The following is a 19,908-nucleotide window of genomic DNA, read 5'->3' as shown; positions in this document are numbered from 1 at the left end:
AAGAATGACTCTTTAGAGCCATGCCTATGTCTGCATTCTTCTAAATAACTGTCATAAAATGTGCCAAAGAAGTATGTTTTGGGTAGGGTATTTACTCCCAGAGAGGTGGTCCTAAGTGTGTGACTGAGAGGCATTGGTTGTAGTGAAATGTGCACTGTACAAGAAGGCATTTTCTTTTTTTTAAAGATTTATTTTTTATTTATTTGAAAGAGTTACAAAGATAGGTAGAACCAGAGAGATTGAAAGAGAAGTGTTCCATTCGCTGATTCACTCCCCAAATGGCTGCAACAGCCAGAGCTAAGCTGATCCGAAGCCAGGAGTCTCCTCCGGGTCTCTGATGCGGGTGAGCCTAAGGACTTGGGCTGTCCTCTGCTGTTTTCCCAGGCCATAGCAGAGAGCTGGATCAGAAGTGGAGCAGCCAGGTCTCGAACCAGCGCGAACCAGCACCCATATATGATGCCACTTCTGCAAGCAGGGCTTTAACTCACCGTGCCACAGTGCTGGCCCCAGGGATTCTGGATTTCATTCTGCCCTTGACTCATAGCACCACCTTGAGCCACTTAATCACTTGGAAATCTTGTTTTTTTCAGTTCTGGGATTCTAACAAGGGGAAATGAAAGCAAACAAAAGAATAAGCACTTTCTTTTTCACTGATCACCTTTCTCTCTATTGTTTTACTGAAGAATTCATAACAAGGAAAATACAGGTGTTGGGTTATTAGACTTATTAAAGTGTTATCAAAGTCTTATAATTGTGTAATCAGGAGCAGTTTTTGACTCTTCCAGAAAACACAATTTTTTAAAAAAAGATTTATTTATTCATTTGGAAAGCAGAGAGAAAGGAGAGACAGAGAGAGAAATCCTCCATCTGCTGCTTTACTTGCCAAATGGTCACAATGCCCAGGGCTGGGTCAGGCCAAAGCCAGGAGACTGGAACTCTTTGCAGGTCTCCCATGTGGATGGCAGGGGCCCAAGCACTTGGGTCATCTGCTTTTCCAGGGACTTTAGCAGGGAGTTGGCCTGAAAGTGGAGCAGCTGGAACTTGAACTGGTGCTCATTTGGAATGCTGGTGTTGCAGGCTGTGACTTACCTTGCTGTGCCACAGTGCTAGCTTCCCACATTTCCTCTCTAATGCTGTGTCAGCAAACTGTTACCAAATGAGGTAGGTGTGCTGCCTGTTGTGCACAAAACCATTTTGGTACACCAGTCTTGGAAAGGCAGAGGCTTTATTACTGGCCACAAGGAGGGGCCGGCGTTGTGGCACAGCGGGTTAATGCCCTGGCCTGAAGTGCCAGCATCCCATAAGGGCTCTCGTTCCAGACCTGGCTGCTCCACTTCCCCATCCAGCTCTCCGCTATCGCCTGGGAAAGCAGTAGAAGATGGCCCAAGTCCTTGGGCCCCTGCACCGCGTGGGAGACTTGGAAGAAGCTCCTGGCTCCTGGCTTCGGATCAGCACAGCTCCGGTGGTTGTGGCTGTCTGGGGAGTGAACCAGCGGATAGAAGACCTCTCTCTCTCTTTCTCTGTCTCTCTCTTTCTCTCTGCCTCTCCTTGTCTGTGTAACTCTGACTTTCAAATAAATACATAAATCTTAAAAAAAAAAAACAAAAAACAAACAATACAGTCAGACCCACCATGAAAGCATAAGATGGAGAATTTTCAGGAAGGGAATGGAGAAACAGCAAAAGTTTTGTGAGCTTGGACATCAGCTGGTACCCATTGTTGGGTCAATCTAACCTGGTGAAGGCAGTCTCATATCAGTATCTTCTTTGTATTGATATTTCATATATTTAAGAGATTTCAGTTGAAATTTTAATTTTTAACATTAGGAAGGGCTGAACTTAACTGGGTTGCAATTATTTTCTGCCTATTCTCGGAACATGTATTCTGTCTTAACTTCATAAATATTTTGAGATGTATTATTCTAGGATTTCAACAACATTCATCAGTACCAGCAGGGTTTGCTCATGAAGAAAATGGAGCCGAGTTTCCCATGGTTTGTTTCCCACTCTTGAAATGGGTTTCTGGGAGCTGTTCTTTTCTATTGAATGAAGCATTGGAGATCCTTAAGAGATGAAGTGGTATATAATATAGCTGAGTGCTTACTTAAATTGCAGTTACTAAGCATGTTAAATACAACATACGGTTATCAGTTCTTTCTTCTTTCTGTTCTAGTTCCAAAAGACCCAAAACCCCAGTGGCGACGTGTAGCATGGAGTTACGATTGTACTCTGCTGGCTTATGCTGAAAGTACAGGAACGGTGAGGGTGTTTGATCTCATGGGAAGCGAGCTCTTCGTCATCTCCCCGGTATGTACACATCTTAGACTGACAATGACTTTTCAGTTGCCCCCCCCTTTTATTTTTGTATAGGTGCTTGAAAGAGTGAATGTAGGCCGGTGCCATGGCTCAACAGTCTAATCCTCCGCCTAGCGGTGCCAGCACACCGGGTTCTAGTCCCGGTCAGGGCACCGGATTCTGTCCCGGTTGCCCCTCTTCCAGGCCAGCTCTCTGCTATGGCCAGGGAGTGCAGTGGAGGATGGCCCAAGTGGTTGGGTCCTGCACCACATGGGAGACCAGGATAAGCAACTGGTTCCTGCCTTCGGAACAGCGAGGTGCACCGGCCGCGGTGCGCCGGCCGCAGCGCGCCAGCCGCAGTGGCCATTGGAGGGTGAACCAACGGCAAAGGAAGACCTTTCTCTCTGTCTCTCTCTCTCTCACTGTCCACTCTGCCTGTCAAAAAGTAAAAAAAAAAAAAAAAAAAAAAAGTGAATGTGAAGAGAGGGGAAATATAAATCAGAATAGTAAGCTGTGAACTTAAGGTGCTCAGCACCTAGAGACTATATCTTTGCAATATTTATTCTGTTTTGTTTTTTTGTAGAAAGTGACTTCTTTTAATAAAGAATGTTTATTTTATTTGAAAGGCAGAGAGACAGACAGATACCTCCATCTGCTGGGTTACTCCCCAGATGGTTGCTCAAGTTGGGTCTGGGCCAGGTGGAACCAGGAGCTTGGCATTCAGTGTGGGCCTCCCAGGTGGTGACAGGGACCCATCTGTGGGAGCTGTGACTGTTGCCTTCCTGGGTGCACATGAGCAGAAAGCTGTATCGGAAGTGGATGAGCTGGGACTTCAGCCAGGCAGTCTCCTATGTGATGTAGGTATCCCAAGTAGCCATGATAACCTCTGTGCCAAATGCCTTCCCTAGTCCTTTCTATTTTGTAATGTCCTCTGCAAGTAAATCATCTGATAGTAAGTAAAGACTATAAAGAGAATTTAGAAAGTTGTTATAAAGTTCCAGTGAGGGGAAGAAGTCAGTGGGCCGTCATGAGAGGAAGAGTGGAGAAAGTAATGGCAGCATTATGTATTTGTATATGTATTTGTATGGTCTTTATTAATGACTATGATATGCATTCTCATTTAATAGTCACAACAACCCTTTGGGCAGTTTGGTTAGATACTGTCCTGGTTTACAGTTTGGAAAGCTGAGAATGAGGGGGAGCTCAGTGACTTCCTCCTGGAAGTTATGAATAAGTGTCTTTCTAGGAATCTAGTGCCTTCAAATTGCATCCTCTTTCCTCAAATGAACAAGATATAGGGGCAGGTGAACAAGATATAGGGGCAGGTAGGACAGGAGTTCTACCTCTGGCTGCATTTTAGAATCATCTGGGGAGTTCTGTAAGAAGAGGAAAAAAAAATAAAAACTAAAGCAAATTCCTCTGCTCAGACTCTGCTCAGATTCTACCCACAGAAGTTCTGATTTAGTGGATCTGATTGGGGTTTGGGCAGTCATGTTGTTCATAGCCTTTTCAGCTGAATCCAATGAGAAGTTAGGGCTGGCAACTCTAGCCGAAGAATGATTTTCATTCAGTAGCGGTGATCAGAAAAATTCAGAAACCTGTGTTGGGTTCATACACATTATAAAAGTCCTAGAAAACCAAACTAAGGAGTTTGATTATTGTTTCTGTTTTCTAGGCTAGTGCTGTCTAGTAGGAGTGTAATGAAAACTATACTGATAGATGTGATCAAGTGTAATTGTAAGTTTCTAGTTGCCACAGCAAAAAATTGAAAAATTAATCATTTAATATATTTCAAATATTATCATATCAACATGTAATCAGTATAAAATACTATTAGTAAAATAATTTACATTCTTTCTTTCATATTAAGTCTTTGAAACATGATGTGTATTTTTATGTCTATAGTGTATCTCAATTCAGACAAGCCACATTTTAAGTGTTTGTGTGGTTGAGGAGCAGTTAAGTTTATTGAGAGGAGCAACTTTTCATCTACCCTCTTCAGTTTAGTAGCTGGGAGCCTACAAATTAAAGTGACAGTAGAGAGGCCAGCGTTGTGGTGTAGTGAGTAAGCTGTGACGCAGGCATCCCATATGGATGCCAGTTCATGTCCTGGCTGCTCCAGTTCTGATCCAGCTCCCTGCTGGTGGCCTGGGAAAAGCAGCAGAAGATGGCCCAAGGGTTTGGGCCTTGCCACCCATGTGGAAGACCTGGAAGAAGCTCTGGGCTCCTGACTTCGCCCGGGCCCAGTGCTGGCCGTTGTAGCCATCTGGTGATTGAAACAGCGGATGGAAGATCCATCTCTGTCTCTCCCTGTCTCTGTAGCTCTGAGTTTCAAAATAAATAAATTAAAAAAAAAAAGTGACAGTAGACAGATTAATAGAGGAAAAAACGTGCAATTTTTAGTTATGTTAATATTTTTAAGTGCATGGACTTTGAAAAGAAATGAAAATTCAAAGAAGCAGTTCGGCTTGAGGCTCAAATAGCATTTCAGTAAAGAGATATAGATTGTGAAGAAGTAGCTAGACAAAGGGAAAGGGAGTTTTGGCTTCACAGGTAGTGGATTGGGAGAGAGTGATTAGGAGTGAGAAAGTAATAAGATAAGAGTTAATTAATAGGTCTGTTTAAGCACTCGTTTTGGTGTCACTCACAGTCTGGTGACGTCTGTCTCTTCTTCCAGGTGCAGAGGGGCCGTTTCGCATAGAGAATTTAATTTCTTGTTTTTAGGCAGATAAAGGAGGACTCAGAATGTTTCCTGAATCTGTTGATTCTCAGTTGCCTTCAGCTTAAAATAATCCTTTCACCAAAATGGCATATTTTAGGGTGACATATTCTGATTCTCTTCAAGGATGATAACTATTATGTGTGCTTACCCAGGTACTCAGGCCTTCAGCTCATTAGCAGTACAGCCTGATAATTAGTTAATGGCAAAAGGTTGACATTGGTTGAGTGTTTTTAAGTGCCCTTTTCTGTAAGTTGCTGATTAGGAAACTGGGAAGTTATAGTCTACTGCTAGTAGCAGAAATTCATGTTTGAAAGCTTGCATTTGGAACAGCTCCTCAGGTTCTCTCAGGCTGAATGGTGGCATTCCTTTATTTTTTTTCCTTTCCTTTTTGCCATGGTTGTCCAATCTGAATAAAAATTTACTCATTTAGGTGAATATCTCACTCAGGGAGGCTGTTTTAGTTCCAGCCTGGGGTTGTGGTTGGGAGGTCTAGACCTGGGTGTCTTGTTTTCAGCACTCTGACCTGCATGGCTGTTGAGGTTTAGAGCAATTCCAGGGCTATCTGGTTTGCAGTATCCTTGGCAGAGTCAGAGTATTGGATATTTTCCAATTATGCATGTGTTTACTTTTATCTAATATCTTTTCAGTAACTTCTATTCACCTTTTTTGCAGGCATCTAGTTTTGTAGGTGATTTGAGCTATGCCATTGCTGGGTTAATATTTTTAGAATACAAAGCAAGTGCACAGTGGTCTGCAGAACTCTTGGTCATCAATTACCGAGGAGAGCTTAGAAGTTACCTTGTAAGGTAAAAAAAATTTTGGCAAGTCATATTTGAAATAATGTTAATTTCTCTGGGTTAGTGTCAAGTTTTCTATTTCATCGTTTCCTTTAGTGTGTTATTATGAAAAATTGTAAATGTAATACGAGACTTGAAAGAATTGGGGTGAATACTCATATCCTTCCACTTGAATTCCTACAATTGGGATTTTACTAACTTGCTGGATCTGCTGTATCCATTTCTATCCTACCCATCCTGCTAAACAAAAAAATCTTATTTTTAAATGTATTTCAAAGTAAACTGCTGCTATCATACATACTTTAGCATACGCATCATGTAGTATTTTTTGTAGTTAAAATTGCAGATAGTGAAATACAACAAATGTTAATTTTACCAACTGGTGAGTTATCCCAGATACCTTTGTTCAGTTGAAATTCCTGTATCCCCTTCCCTTTAAATCTCTTCTCACATGCACCTCTGGAACAGCTACTGCTTAATGTGTCTTCATTAAAGATGAATTTTGTCTGTCCTAATAATTCACATTAATGAATGATACACTACATACTTTTTATTTAAGTCTTTTTTCATTTAGGATAACATTTTGTTATTAACATTTTTATTGCTGATTAGTGTTTCAGTGTATGAGTATCTCATGGTTTGTTATTTATTCTTCTATTGATGGACTGAGCCCCAAATTTCCAGTTTTGGGCCATTGTGAATAAAGCTGTTTTGACCATTCCTGAACAAGTCATTAAGGATATACAGTTTCATTCCTCTTGGATTAATATCTTGGGTTAATATTTTGAGGTGGGATTGCTTGGTAATAAAGTAGATATAGATTATTTTTACAAGAAATACCAGACTTTTTAACCTAAGTGATTATATCAGTTCCGTTCCCACTGCAGTGTCTCATAATTCTGGTTAGCATCTTCAACAATATTTGGTGGTGGGTATCTTTTAAATTATAGACATTTTATTGGGTATTTAAGTGACATTCTTTGTGGGTTAGTGGTTTTTAATTCTTATTGAACTTTTTAAATCTAGTGTTGGAACACATCAGAGCTACCAAGAGAGTCACAGTTTCAGTTTCAGTAGTCATTATCCTCTTGGAATCAACGCAGCTATTTACCATCCTGGTCACAGGTAAGCAACCATTGGTTCTCTTATTTAGAGGAATATTAAGTGGATTAGAAATCTTGGGAAGGATTCAGAGAAGAAAGTGTCAATTTTGATTCTTATTTTGGCTTCTTCATTTCCTCCTCTTGTGAATAGTTATTCTTTAATATTTGTGACATTGTAGTTATTTTCTGATAGTTCATGCTTATCTGTCTGGCTGACTGAGCTTCTGGGAGCCAGATGGGGCACTGGGAGTATTCTCTGAGGAATTTCTGCTTCTCTCTCAACCATTTAGATCCTTTTTCTCATTTATAAAGTGGATACCATCTGTAACTCATAGCATTATTGAGAGAATTAATAAAGTTCTGTATGTTCTTCACATGGAAGGGCCACAGTAGTTGTGGCTTCCTTCTCCTTTCTTTCCTTGCAAGTGAGGGCTGGGTTATTTGTTGCACAGGTCCGTCCCATACCTGTATCCCACTCTTCATACATATACTGCTTCTGTACTACTACATATACTACTTTTCCATGTATGTTTTACATGGAGGGTTACTGAGAATCTTTGCATTTTTTTTATATCCAGTTAAGTTAAAACTTCCCTTTAGTTTTGTTACTTGAGTGTGAAAGTTATATGCATGTAAGTTAGTCAAGCTGACTGGTTTTCTAAATGGGTAGAATGTCAAATTTTAGTAAACCTAAATGTCAGTACTGAATTTTGGGACTTACTCTGTATCTATTAAGTTCATAAACTCCAATCTACTTAAGTCTTTTTGACTGAAAATGCATTTAAGTTTTGTATTCCATACGGTCATAGGTCTGTGTTTTTTGGTTTAGAATTTTAAAGAATACATATAAACATACACATGTACTCTCATACACTCAAGAACCTTTGTGCTCTCTCCTGATGCTATCCTCTGTCCTCCTAGAGATAACCACTGTCCTGAATTTTTTATTATCTGCCCCCTTTTTATTTATTTATTTATTTTTTTATTTTTGACAGGTAGAGTGGACAGTGAGAGAGAGAGATAGAGAGAAAGGTCTTCCTTTTGCCGTTGGTTCACCCTCCAATGGCCGCCGTGGTAGGCGCGCTGCTGCCGGCGCACCGCGCTGATCCGATGGCAGGAGCCAGGTGCTTCTCCTGGTCTCCCATGGGGTGCAGGGCCCAAGCACTTGGGCCATCCTCCACTGCACTCCCTGGCCACAGCAGAGAGCTGGCCTGGAAGAGGGGCAACCGGGACAGGATCGGTGCCCTGACCGGGTATAGAACCCGGTGTGTCGGCGCCGCAAGGTGGAGGATTAGCCTAGTGAGCCGCGGCGCCGCCCCCCCCCTTTTTTTTTTTTTAAAGATTTGTGTATTTTTATTTGAGAGGCAGAGCTGCAGGGCTATGCAGGTGCAGGGGCACCAGCACTTGGGCCATCCTCCACTGCCTTCCCAGGCCATTAGCAGAGAGCTGGATCTGAAGAGGAGCAGCTGGGATATGAACTGGAGCCCACATGGGATGCTGGTGCCACAGGCAGAGGCTCAACCATCTATACCACAATGCCAGCTACCCTTGCTTTCTTTATATTGTTACCACTTATCAATATTTAATGTTGCCATTTTGAATTAATATAAATGGAGTCACATGGAAGACATACCTATCTTGCTTTGGGACTTTGTCTTTTTTTTTTTTTTTTTTAACTTTTATTTAATGAATATAAATTTCCAGTATACAGCTTATGGATTACAATGGCTTCCCCTTCCCATAATTTCCCTCCCACCCGCAACCCTCCCCTCTCCCACCCCCTCTCCCTTTCCATTCACATCAAGATTCATTTTCAATTCTATTTATATACAGAAGATCAATTTAGTATAAATACTTCAACAGTTTGCACCCACATAGAAACACAAAGTGAAACATACTGTTTGAGTACTAGTTATAGCATTAAATCAAAATGTACAGTACATTAAGGACAGAGATCCCACATCAGGAGCAAGCGCACAGTGGCTCCTGTTGTTGACCCAACAAATTGACACTCTAGTTTATGGCGCCAGTAACCACCCTAGGCTGTCGTCATGAGTTGCCAAGGCTATGGAAGCCTTCCAATTTCCCTGACTCTGATCATATTTAGACAAGGTCATAAAAGACAGGTTGAGGATAGTAATCAATGATCCTAAGAGTGGCCTTACCAGGTCTGAACAATTATACAGCATTAAGTGGGGAAGAGGACCATCAGTACACACAGGTTGGGAGTAGAGCCATTGGTGGTAGAGTAGAGGTTATGATTACAAAGGAATGAGGCCCAAGTGGACTAGACAGGGTCTAGAACAAAGGACAGAGTCATTATTAGAGGAGCTAAGAAAGGTGCTGTCTAAGCTACAAGTAATTTTTCTGATTGAGAGGCAAATAGAACCTGATAGAAGGGGCTTGATAATAATCTGTTGGGCTTTAGGCCTTGTAAGTTAAGAGGCCCAGACCTATCTATCTCTTCACATGGGGTATATCCTAAGGGAGGTGTGAACCTCCTAGGGGAAGGCACTCTGTTGACTTTCATTACTTGGCTGGCCTGGGAGGAAAGCTGGCCAGGTAAAGGCAGGGGGCATCTCTAACAAGAAATTTACAGTTCTGCCTGCAATGTTGCTGACCCTACTTGGCTGTCCCCTCAACTGCAGTGGTCACTTTGGAAGTTGGGCTGAGTGAAGGGCTTTTCAGCTTGGAGCCAATAAGATCTGTGGCTCTGACCTGGGCATCCTTCGATTCCAGGGCAGGTCCATTTCCAGTGATCCAACTCTTGGCAGAGCTGCCAGGGCTCTTCACAAGCTGATTTCTGCTGAAGCCCAGGCTTACCACATTGAAAGCCACTGCAGTGGACTGGCCTGTTGGGTCTCCTTGAGGGCAGATCACTGTACAGATCAGCCATTAATAGGCCTGCCACCCATTGCTTCTGATGCCGAGCTTTCTTTTCCTCCTGGTTTGTGTTAAAGCAGACCAGACGATGCAAGTCAAGGGAGTGCCCGTGTCCCATCTCTAATCTTTGGTGGCCTGAACTACAAGTCTATAGTCACAGGCATGTTCTGTAGTAGTTTTTCTAAGGTAGACAATGCCCATGAGGAAAATTATATTCTCACTTTAAAACTTTCTTTCCCTTTGGTCTGAAAGGTAGGTTTTTTTTTTTCTACTTACTGTATACTTCGCTGATGGCGATGTGAATCTAGCTATGAGATTATTAGTTAAGTTCTTATTTTGGCTATGCTATTAGAGAAAAATGTTAGCCATCTCTTATAAGGTCTAAAGATTAAATTGTGCATCCTACAGATTCCTTCATAATAGAATTAGTTCCCTACCTTGAAGAGAATAGAGAAGTGAAAGAACAAGTTGGGCTTAGAATAGAGAAATGAGGGAGCAAGTCCTAGATCACTTGCTGACAATAGCAATATTACATGAATACTTAGCAAACCGTTTCAACCCTTAGATAAGAACTTAATAAAACATTTACCGGAAGGTCCAATGCCTTCTATAAATTTTAAGAATCATGTATTTGAAAACACGTCTTAAATATCTAACATGGTGTAGTTTGTTTAACCAGTAAACTTAAGCACAACCATATAAAATGTTTTTAGTTTCTTTCTACCAACAAGTTTAAAACATATGATACACAGATTCAGGTCATACAAATTAAAATGTATCTTTGATTGATTTTAGCAGCTTAAATTTATGGACAATCTTATCTAAAAGCCATTTAAAATAAAACTCTTAATAAAATTTCCCCATGTGGACATACAATATGTACGCACATATAACATAGCATAATAGACCAATATCAAAATCCAAAATATCTGGTTGAAATAAGATTCCTTAAAATCATGACATAACATAGACCAAATCTGATCATTGTTACAAGGTGATTATTCAAGTCTTTGAAAATAAGCACATAGTTAAATAACCCATAGCTCTTCATCTCCTCCCTCTCTTTTTCCACTCTTAGATTTAACAGGGATCACTTTTCAGTTAAAATTTAAACACCTAAGAATAATTGTGTGTTAATTACTGAGTTCAACCAATAGTACTAGAACCACAACAACAACAACAAATACTAAAAAGGATAAAGTATTACATTGTACATCTAAAGTCAGGACAGGAGCTGATCAGTTCATTGTTGCTTATAGTGTCCATTTCACTTAACAGGTTTCCCCTTTGGCGCTCAGTTGTCACCGATCAGGGAAAACAAATGATATTTTTCTCTTTGGGACTGGCTTAATTCACTCAGCATGATGTTTTCCAGATTGCTCCATCTTGTTGCAAATGACTGGGTTTCGTTGTTTCTTACTGCTGTATAGTATTCTATGGAGTACATGTCCCATAATTTCTTTATCCAGTCTACTGTTGATGGGCATTTGGGTTGGTTCCAGGTCTTAGCTATTGTGAATTGAGCTGCAATAAACATTAATGTGCAGATGGCTTTTTTATTTGCCAAATTAATTTCCTTTGGGTAAATTCCAAGGAGTGGGATGGCTGGGTTGTATGGTAGGGTTATGTTCAGGTTTCTGAGGAATCTCCAGACAGACTTCCATAGTGGCTTAACCAGTTTGCATTCCCACCAACAGTGGATTAGTGTCCCTTTTTCCCCACATCCTCTCCAGCATCTGTTGTTGGTAGATTTCTGAATGTGAGCCATTCTCACCGGGGTGAGGTGAAACCTCATTGTGGTTTTGATTTGCATTTCCCTGATAGCTAGTGATCCTGAACATTTTTTCATGTGTCTGTTGGCCATTTGGATTTCCTCTTTCGAAAAATGTCTATTGAGGTCCTTGGCCCATCTCTTAAGTGGGTTGTTTGTTTTGTTGTTGTGAATTTTCTTGATTTCTTTGTAGATTCTGGTTATCAATCCTTTATCTGTAGTATAGTTTGCGAATATTTTTTCCCATTCTGTTGGTTGCCTCTTCACTTTCCTGACTGTTTCTTTTGAAGTACAGAAACTTCTCAATTTGATGCAGTCCCAAATGTTAATTTTGGTTTTGACTGCCTGTGCTGTTGGAGTATTTTCCAGGAAGTCTTTGCCTGTGCCTATATCTTGCAGGGTTTCTCCAATGCTCTCTAATAATTTGATGGTTTCGGGTCGTAGATTTAAGTCTTTAATCCATGTTGAGTGAATTTTTGTGTAAGGTGATAGGTATGGGTCTTGCTTCAAGCTTCTGCACGTGGAAATCCAATTTTCCCAGCACCATTTATTGAATAGACTGTCCTTATTCCAGGGATTAGATTTGGATTTTTGGTCAAATATAAGTTGGCTGTAGATGTTTGGATTGATTTCTGGTGTTTCTATTCTGTTCCATTGGTCTATCCATCTGTTTCTGTACCAGTACCATGCTGTTTTGATAACAACTGCCCTGTAGTATGTCCTAAAATCAGGTATTGTGATGCCTCCGGCTTTGTTTTTGTTGTACAGGATTGCTTTGGCTATTCGAGGTCTTCTGTGTCTCCATATGAATTTCAGCATCATTTTTTCCAGATCTGAGAAGAAGGTCTTCGGGATCTTGATGGGTATTGCATTGAATGTATAAATTGCTTTTGGGAGAATAGACATTTTGATGATATTGATTCTTCCAATCCATGAGCATGGAAGATTTCTCCATTTTTTGGTATCCTCTTCTATTTCTTTCTGTAAGGTTTTGTAGTTTTCATCGTAGAGATCTTTAACGTCTTTGGTTAAGTTTATTCCAAGGTATTTGATTGTTTTTGTAGCTATTGTGAATGGCATTGATTTTAGAAGTTCTTCCTCAGCCGTGGCATTGCCTGTGTATACAAAGGCTGTTGATTTTTGTGGATTGATTTTATATCCTGCTACTTTGCCAAACTCTTCGATGAGTTCCAGCAGTCTCTTAGTAGAGTTCTTTGGGTCCCCTAAATAAAGAATCATATCATCTGCAAAGAGGGATAGTTTGAGTTCGTCCTTCCCGATTTGTATCCCTTTAATTTCTTTTTCTTGCCTAATAGCTCTGGCCAAAACTTCCAGAACTATATTGAATAGCAGTGGTGAGAGAGGGCATCCCTGTCTGGTACCAGATTTCAGTGGAAATGCTTCCAACTTTTCCCCATTCAATAGGATGTTGGCCGTGGGTTTTTCATATATTGCTTTGATTGTATTAAGGAATGTTCCTTCCATACCCAGTTTGCTTAGAGTTTTCATCATGAAAGGGTGTTGTATTTTATCAAATGCTTTCTCTGCGTCTATTGAGAGAATCATATGGTTTTTCTTCTGCAGTCTGTTAATGTAGTGTATTACGTTGATTGTTTTGCGAATGTTGAACCATCCCTGCATACCGGGGATGAATCCCACTTGGTCTGGGTGGATGATCTTTCTGATGTGTTGTTGCATTCTATTGGCCAGAATTTTATGGACTTTGTCTTTTTAAAAAATGTTTACTAAAATTTTTATTTAATTATTCGAGAGATAGAGCAAGCTCCCATTTACTGGTTCATTCCCCAGATATCCACAGTGGCCCCTAACCGGGCTGAATCTGGAGACTAGGGCGGCAGGTCACTCAGATGGCTGGCAGGAACCCTGTTACATGAATCATCACTGCTGCCTCCCAGGAGATGGAGTCAAGAGCCAGAGCTGGGAGTTGAAATCTAAATACTCTGATGGAGGAAGGCAGTGTTCCTTCTGGTGTCTTAACCACAAAGCCAAATGCCTGCACCCTGGGACTTGGTTTTGATGCATATTACTCTAGTTCATTCATTTTTAACTATTTGGACATTTTAGTTTATGGAAAATATGCAGCCTGTTTATCCATTCTCCCTTAGATAGGTATTTGTTTACATTTTTTTTAGTGGTAATAGAAATAGTACTGTGGTAAAGATTATTGTGCCATTTCTATAGGATACACAGTAGGAGTGGAATTGCCAAATTTGTTGGACAGTACATCTTCAACTTTACTAGATAATATCAGCTGTCTCCCAGTTGTACCAATTTATAATGCCCATCAGTAGTGAATGGAAATTTTTCTTGTTTCACATTCTTATTAGTATTCTTGATAATGAAATTTATGTGAGACTTAAATACTGACTGATTTGGTAGATGTGAAATAATATCTTACTGTGATTTTAATTTGCATTTCTCTGATTATGATGAAATTGAACAACTTTTCATATGGTATTGGCTGTTCTTATTTCCTCATCCGTGAAATGCTTTTTGTATCTTATCTTTTTAATGGATGGCTGGCCTTGATACATTTTGTTCAATCTGAATATTAATTATGGGCTTATTATATGGTGAATATTTTCTCAAGAAGTGTCTTTTCTTTAAATATTTTTCTTTTATCTTCATGAGTAACATTTGCCTAATATTTGAAATATTAAATAGTTCTTAATACTGTTTCACCCACTTTATTGCTTTCCACAGAAACTACTTTTAACTATATTACTTAATTCTTATATATATATATTAATTCTTATATATTTTTAATGATTTATTTACTTGAAAGACATAGTGAAAGAGAGAGAGGGAGAGGTGGAGAGATAGACACCTTACATCTCTGCTGGTTCACTCCCCAAATGGCCACGTTGGCTGGGGCTGAGCCAGGCTGAAGTCAGGAGCCTGAAAGTCCATCCAGGTCTCCCACAGGGGTGCCAGGTGCCCAGATACTTGGGCCATTTTCAGCTGCTTTCCCAGGTGCACTAGCAGGAAGCTGAATCGAAGTGTAGCAGCAAGGAATCTAACTGGTGCTCCTGTGTGGGATTGGTGGCATTGCAGACAGCAGCTGAATCACTGTGCCACTAAGCCAGTCCCATTAATGTCTTTTATTTATCTTTTTTATGTATCTAAAGGGTTACTTTGTTACTTTTTAAAAAAGATTTATTTTATTTATTTGAAAGGCAGAGTTAGAGAGGGGGAGACACAGAGAGAATTCTTCCATCCACTATTTCACTCCCCGGTTGGCTACAACAGCCCTGGCTGGACCAGGCTGAAGCCAGGAACCAGGAGCATCATCTCAGTCTCCCACATGGGTGCAGGGTCTAAGCCCTTGGGCTGTCTTCTGTTGCTTTCCCAGGCACATTAGCAGGGAGCTAATTTGCTCATTCTCATTCATTCAGCAAACATTTAATTGATATCCTACTCTGTGCCATGTGTGTTTCCAGGTGCTTGAGATATGTCTTCCTTATGGAACTTCTAGAGGTGGTGATGTCAAGAAATGATGGTCATAAAGTATGTGAAGAGCTGCCAAGTGCTATGGGAAAAAAAAAGTGATCAGAGATGGACAGTGGAGGGCTGAAAGAATAGGGTTCAGGTTACACTTTAAATAGAGCGGCCAGGTGACTCTCACTTTTGCACAAACACCTGCAGGAAATGAGGGTACTCATTATTTCGATATCTGGGAGAAGAATGTCCTGTGTAGAGGAAATAAGCCAAAGCAGAAACCTGGAGGTGGGAGTGTGCTTGCTATTTTCTGGAAATAGGTAGGAGGCCAGTTTGGTTGGAACAGATTGAGAGGTAGAGTAATAAAGTGAGGTCAATGACATAACAGTGAGTGCTGCATCATGCAGGTTTGGAGCTGTAGTAGACCTACCTGGTGACCGTGAACTGGGATATTTGTACCCTTTGTTTTTTAATTTTTTAATTTGTCAAGTGTTTAAATATGTTTGTCACGGATTTACGCCTACACTCAGTCACCTTAGTCTCATTCTCTCTTCAGCACATCATGTACATTAGTATTCTGTAACTTGTTTCTTGAAGGTGAGGTCTCAGAACTTTGTAATCTGCTCTAGTTTAGATTTACACCTGCTGCATTGCTATTGTCTTAGAATTTCATTTTACCTGCATCCTGAGAGTTGCTTTTCTATTTCTCTTTTGTTGTGTGACTTGTTTCCTGGATCTGTTGTTTTTTTCTTTATTTCACTAATTTGGTGGGGCATATCCTCACGCGAAAAGGTCCATGGGAAGTATATTTTGCAACCTTGCCTTTCTGAAAATGCCTTTATTCTAACGTCATACTTATTTGATAGTTTGGCGATAGAGTTGTAGGCGAGAAGTAATTTTCCCCTAGAATTTTGAGGGTATTGCTCTATTTTCTTCTAGTGATGCTCTTGAGAATTCTAATATCATTCTAGCTTAAAACGCTTCTATTTCTCTCTCAGCTCCCCTCCTCCTCCACCCACTGTTCTGGTATTTGAGCGTGTTATGAATTGGAGTAGGTATATTAATATCCATTTTGTTGGCTTCTTAGTTTGGATTCCTCACATTTGAGAAAATTCTTTAAATCATTTCCTCTCAACTGTTTTCTTTGTTTTCTGTGGAATGTCTGTTTTCAGATGTTGGGTTTCTTGTAATCACTTTTAATTTTCTCATTCTATTCTTTTTCCCTCCTTCATTTTGTTGAAAAAGATGTAAAAGATTATTTTGATTTTTTTTCTATGTAAATCTAAATGCTTAATGAAAGAAATAGTGTGAAACACTTTTTTGAGATTTTTGTAAATATAATGAATTGCTGCTACACATCTATTTAAAAATATATCTGTATTCTGTTTTAGAACAGTAGGTCAAGCTGCAACTAGGGATGCTCACATCCCGTATTGGAGTCCCTGTTTGAGTCCTAGCTACTCTGCTTCTGGTCCAGCTTCCTGCTAAAGCATCCTGGGATGTGGCAGATAATGGCTTAAGTGCTGGGCCCATGCCACCCATGTGGGAGACCCAGATGAAATTCTTCACACATGCTTTAGCCTTGGCCAACTTTGCCTGTTATAGCCATATGGGGAATGAACCTGCTGATGGAAGATTCTCTCTCTCTCTCCCCCTCTCTCCTCTCTGTTGCTCTGCTTTCCCATTATATCAAAATAAACATTTAAATAATCTCTCTTAAAAAGGGAGAAAAGGCAATGAGTATTATTTGAGCCACTGGTTGTTTTGAGAATTAAATATCCAAAATCCAGTACATAGTAAATATTTAGGAGATGGTCAACATAGTTATTGCTCAGATTTGATGAATATTGCACTATGCATACACTGTACATTTGTTCCTTTTGCTTTTTATGCCTTCTGTCTAGAAAAGGTAATCATTATGTCCTTAAGAAATTTGAAAATTGATTTCAAAATTCTGGCTATTTTAAATATTACAAATACTAATGTGTATAATTAGAACTGAGTAGACCTTTGTTTTGCAAGATATAGTTGAGTATTCATATGCAAAATTAAAGGTCTTAACATTTTATAAAATAGGATATAATTGTATATGTTGCAAGTATTCACAGGCATTTTCTTATATTAAAACAAATTGCAAGCATAAAAAATCATACTGTTTTGATTTTATTAACTTTATGTGTAAAATAGAGTCCTGTAATGTTTTAGTATTTCAGAAGTTGTAGTTTCTGTGTATAACTGCATTAAGTCTTGAATTTGAATTATGTTGTTAGAAAGAGTTTATGTTTGTTTTACTTTAACATACTCAGCTCCTTGTTGTCAATTTCCCAAGCCATGACCATGCCTGTATTGAATTCATGCCACTTTGATTGCTGGTTTGACTTTGTTGACCATGACCTGTTTCTTTATGCCTACATCTTTTTGGTGCCATAAGCTCTTTGCTCATTGATCTTTTAAGACTTTTTTAGGGTAAATTTAGCTTGATTTTGTTGTTGTTGTTTTTGAAGATTTATTTATTTATTTAAATATATCATTTATATATTATCATATTAAAATTAATGCTATCAATGTATTAATAATATTAGTATGTTATATATTTATATTGATATTTAAATATATTTAAAGATTTTAATATAATATATTTAAATATAAATATAATATAATTCAAATATATAGCTTATAATATATTTAATATATTAATATAATACATATAATTAATGTATTAATAAATAATAAAAAAGATTAATATTAATATAAAATATATAGTAAATATATTTAAATATCAATATAAACATATAAATATAAATATATAAATAAAGGCAGAGTTACAGAGAGGCAGAGGCAGAGAGTGAAAGGTCTTCCATCCACTGGTTCACTCCCTCATTGGCTGCAATAGTTAGACCTATGCCAATCCAAGGCCAGGAGCCAGGAGCTTCTTCTGAGTCTCCCACACAGATTCAGGGGCTCAAGGACTTGGGCCATCTTCTACTGCTTTCCCATGCCATAGCAGAGAGCTGGATCAGAAGTGGAGCAGCCAGGACTCAAACCGGCACCCATATGGGATGTTGGCACTGTAGGCGGTAGCTTTACCCACTATGCCACAGTGCTGGCCCCTGATTTTGTTGTTTTATTGTACTTTGTATCTCATTTCCCTAGCATGTAGGTACACTTTCTTTTTGAATTTCAGTCTTCTGTGGTGTTTGGCTTAGTTGGGTTCAATTTCCAGCTCTGGCTCCTTTTTACAGCTTTCTGCTACTGTGGACCCTGGGAGATAGTAGTGACGGCTTAAGTGACTAGGTTCCTGTCACCCACAAAGGAGACTTGGAGGGAGTGCCCAGCTCAAATAAATTAAATTTTTTAAAATTTATTTGAGAGATAGTTACAGAGAAAGCTTTCAACAGCTAGTTCAATCCCAAATGCCTGAAATTGCCTGAGGTCAGGCAAAAAAAAAAACAAAAGTCAGGAACTGAAATTCAAAAAGTGAGTGGAATTGAACTGTGAAATATAAATAACTGTTCTTTTTTTTTTTTGACAGGCAGAATGGATAGTGAGAAAGAGAGACAGAGAGAAAGTTCTTCCTTTTTGCCGTTGGTTCATCCTCCAATGGCCACTGCGGCCGGCGCTTCTTGCCGATCCGAAGCCAGGAGCCAGGTGCTTCTCCTGGTCTCCCATGCGGGTGCAGGGCCCGAGGACTTGGGCCATCCTCCACTGCCTTCCCGGGCCATAGCAGAGAGCTGGCCTGGAAGAGGGGCAACCGGGATAGAATCCGGCGCCTCAACTGGGACTAGAACCCGGTGTGCCGGCGCTGCAAGGTGGAGGATTAGCCTGTTAAGCCACGGTGCCGGCCAATAACTGTTCTTTTAAAAATTGCCCAATCTCAGGTATTTTGTTAAAGTAGCACAGATGGACATAACCATTAACTCCAATTAGAATTTCAGATAGGTGAAGGCAAGGAATATGTAGTGTGCATCTTTGTAAAAAGCCACAACAGGGCCGGCGCTGTGGTGTAGCAGGTAAAGCTGCCTCCTGCAGTGCTGGCATCCCATATGGGTGCCAGTTTGAGTCCTAGCTGCTCCACTTCCAATCCACCTCTCTTCTATTGCCTGGGAAAGTAGTAAAAGATGGCCCAAGTCCTTGAGCCCCTGCACCTGCATGGGAGACCCAGAAGAAACTCTTGTCTCCTGGCTTTGGATCAGCCAAGCTCTAGTTGTTGCTGCTATTTGGGGAGTGAACCAGTGGAGGGAAGTCCTCTCTCTCTCTCTCTCTCTCTCTCTAACTCTGCCTTTAAAATAAATAAATCAATCAATCTTAAAAAAAAAAAAAAGCCACAACATCTAGTATAAGAACTTTGCCAATTGGTAATGCTACCTCTGTAGGCACCTTGGATAAGTAACTCTTAATTTCCTGAGTATAGAAGAAAAATGTTTTTGTTTCATTTTTCAATTTTCCCTTTTCTTTTCCCACTTTTTATTACTTTCCTACATTTTTGTTTCATTTTGTTTTTATTGTCCCTTATATTTATTATTTACTTTAAAATATTCATTTATTTGAAAGGCAGAAGGAGAGAACAAGGGAGGCAGAGACAGAGATCTTCCATCCACCCAGAATAACTAGGGCTGGGCCAGGCTGAAGCCAGGAGCCAAGAAATCCACTTGGGTCTCTCATCTGGGTGGGAAGGACCCAGGGACATGGACCATCATTGGCGGCCTCCCAGGATGCACAGCTGAGGAGCTAGGACTTCATCCCAGGTACTGCTATGGGATGCAGGTGTCCCAAACAGCAGCTTAACCTGCAGTGCTACAATGCATGCCCTTGTTGTCCCTTTAAGTAGCGTTTTTATATATTTAAACCTGGGGCCGGCGCCGTGGCTCAACAGGCTAAT

At 40.0% G+C, this 19,908-nt stretch overlaps 1 protein-coding gene across 1 annotated transcript in view; it reads left to right on the top strand.

Annotated features, from left to right (window-relative positions):
• The window catches only part of NBAS (NBAS subunit of NRZ tethering complex), a 427,776-nt gene that overhangs the window by 28,392 nt on the left and 379,476 nt on the right, over positions 1–19,908 (top strand). Inside the window, exons 7-9 of the mRNA XM_062208974.1 lie at positions 2,173–2,306; positions 5,689–5,822; positions 6,840–6,938. Coding sequence (XP_062064958.1) covers positions 2,173–2,306; positions 5,689–5,822; positions 6,840–6,938 — 367 coding nt within the window. The remainder of the gene's footprint in view (positions 1–2,172; positions 2,307–5,688; positions 5,823–6,839; positions 6,939–19,908) is intronic.

The sequence above is a fragment of the Lepus europaeus genome, chromosome 13 (genome assembly GCF_033115175.1).
Source record: "Lepus europaeus isolate LE1 chromosome 13, mLepTim1.pri, whole genome shotgun sequence".
Lineage (NCBI taxonomy): Eukaryota > Metazoa > Chordata > Mammalia > Lagomorpha > Leporidae > Lepus > Lepus europaeus.
This window is presented reverse-complemented; position numbering and strand designations above follow the sequence as displayed.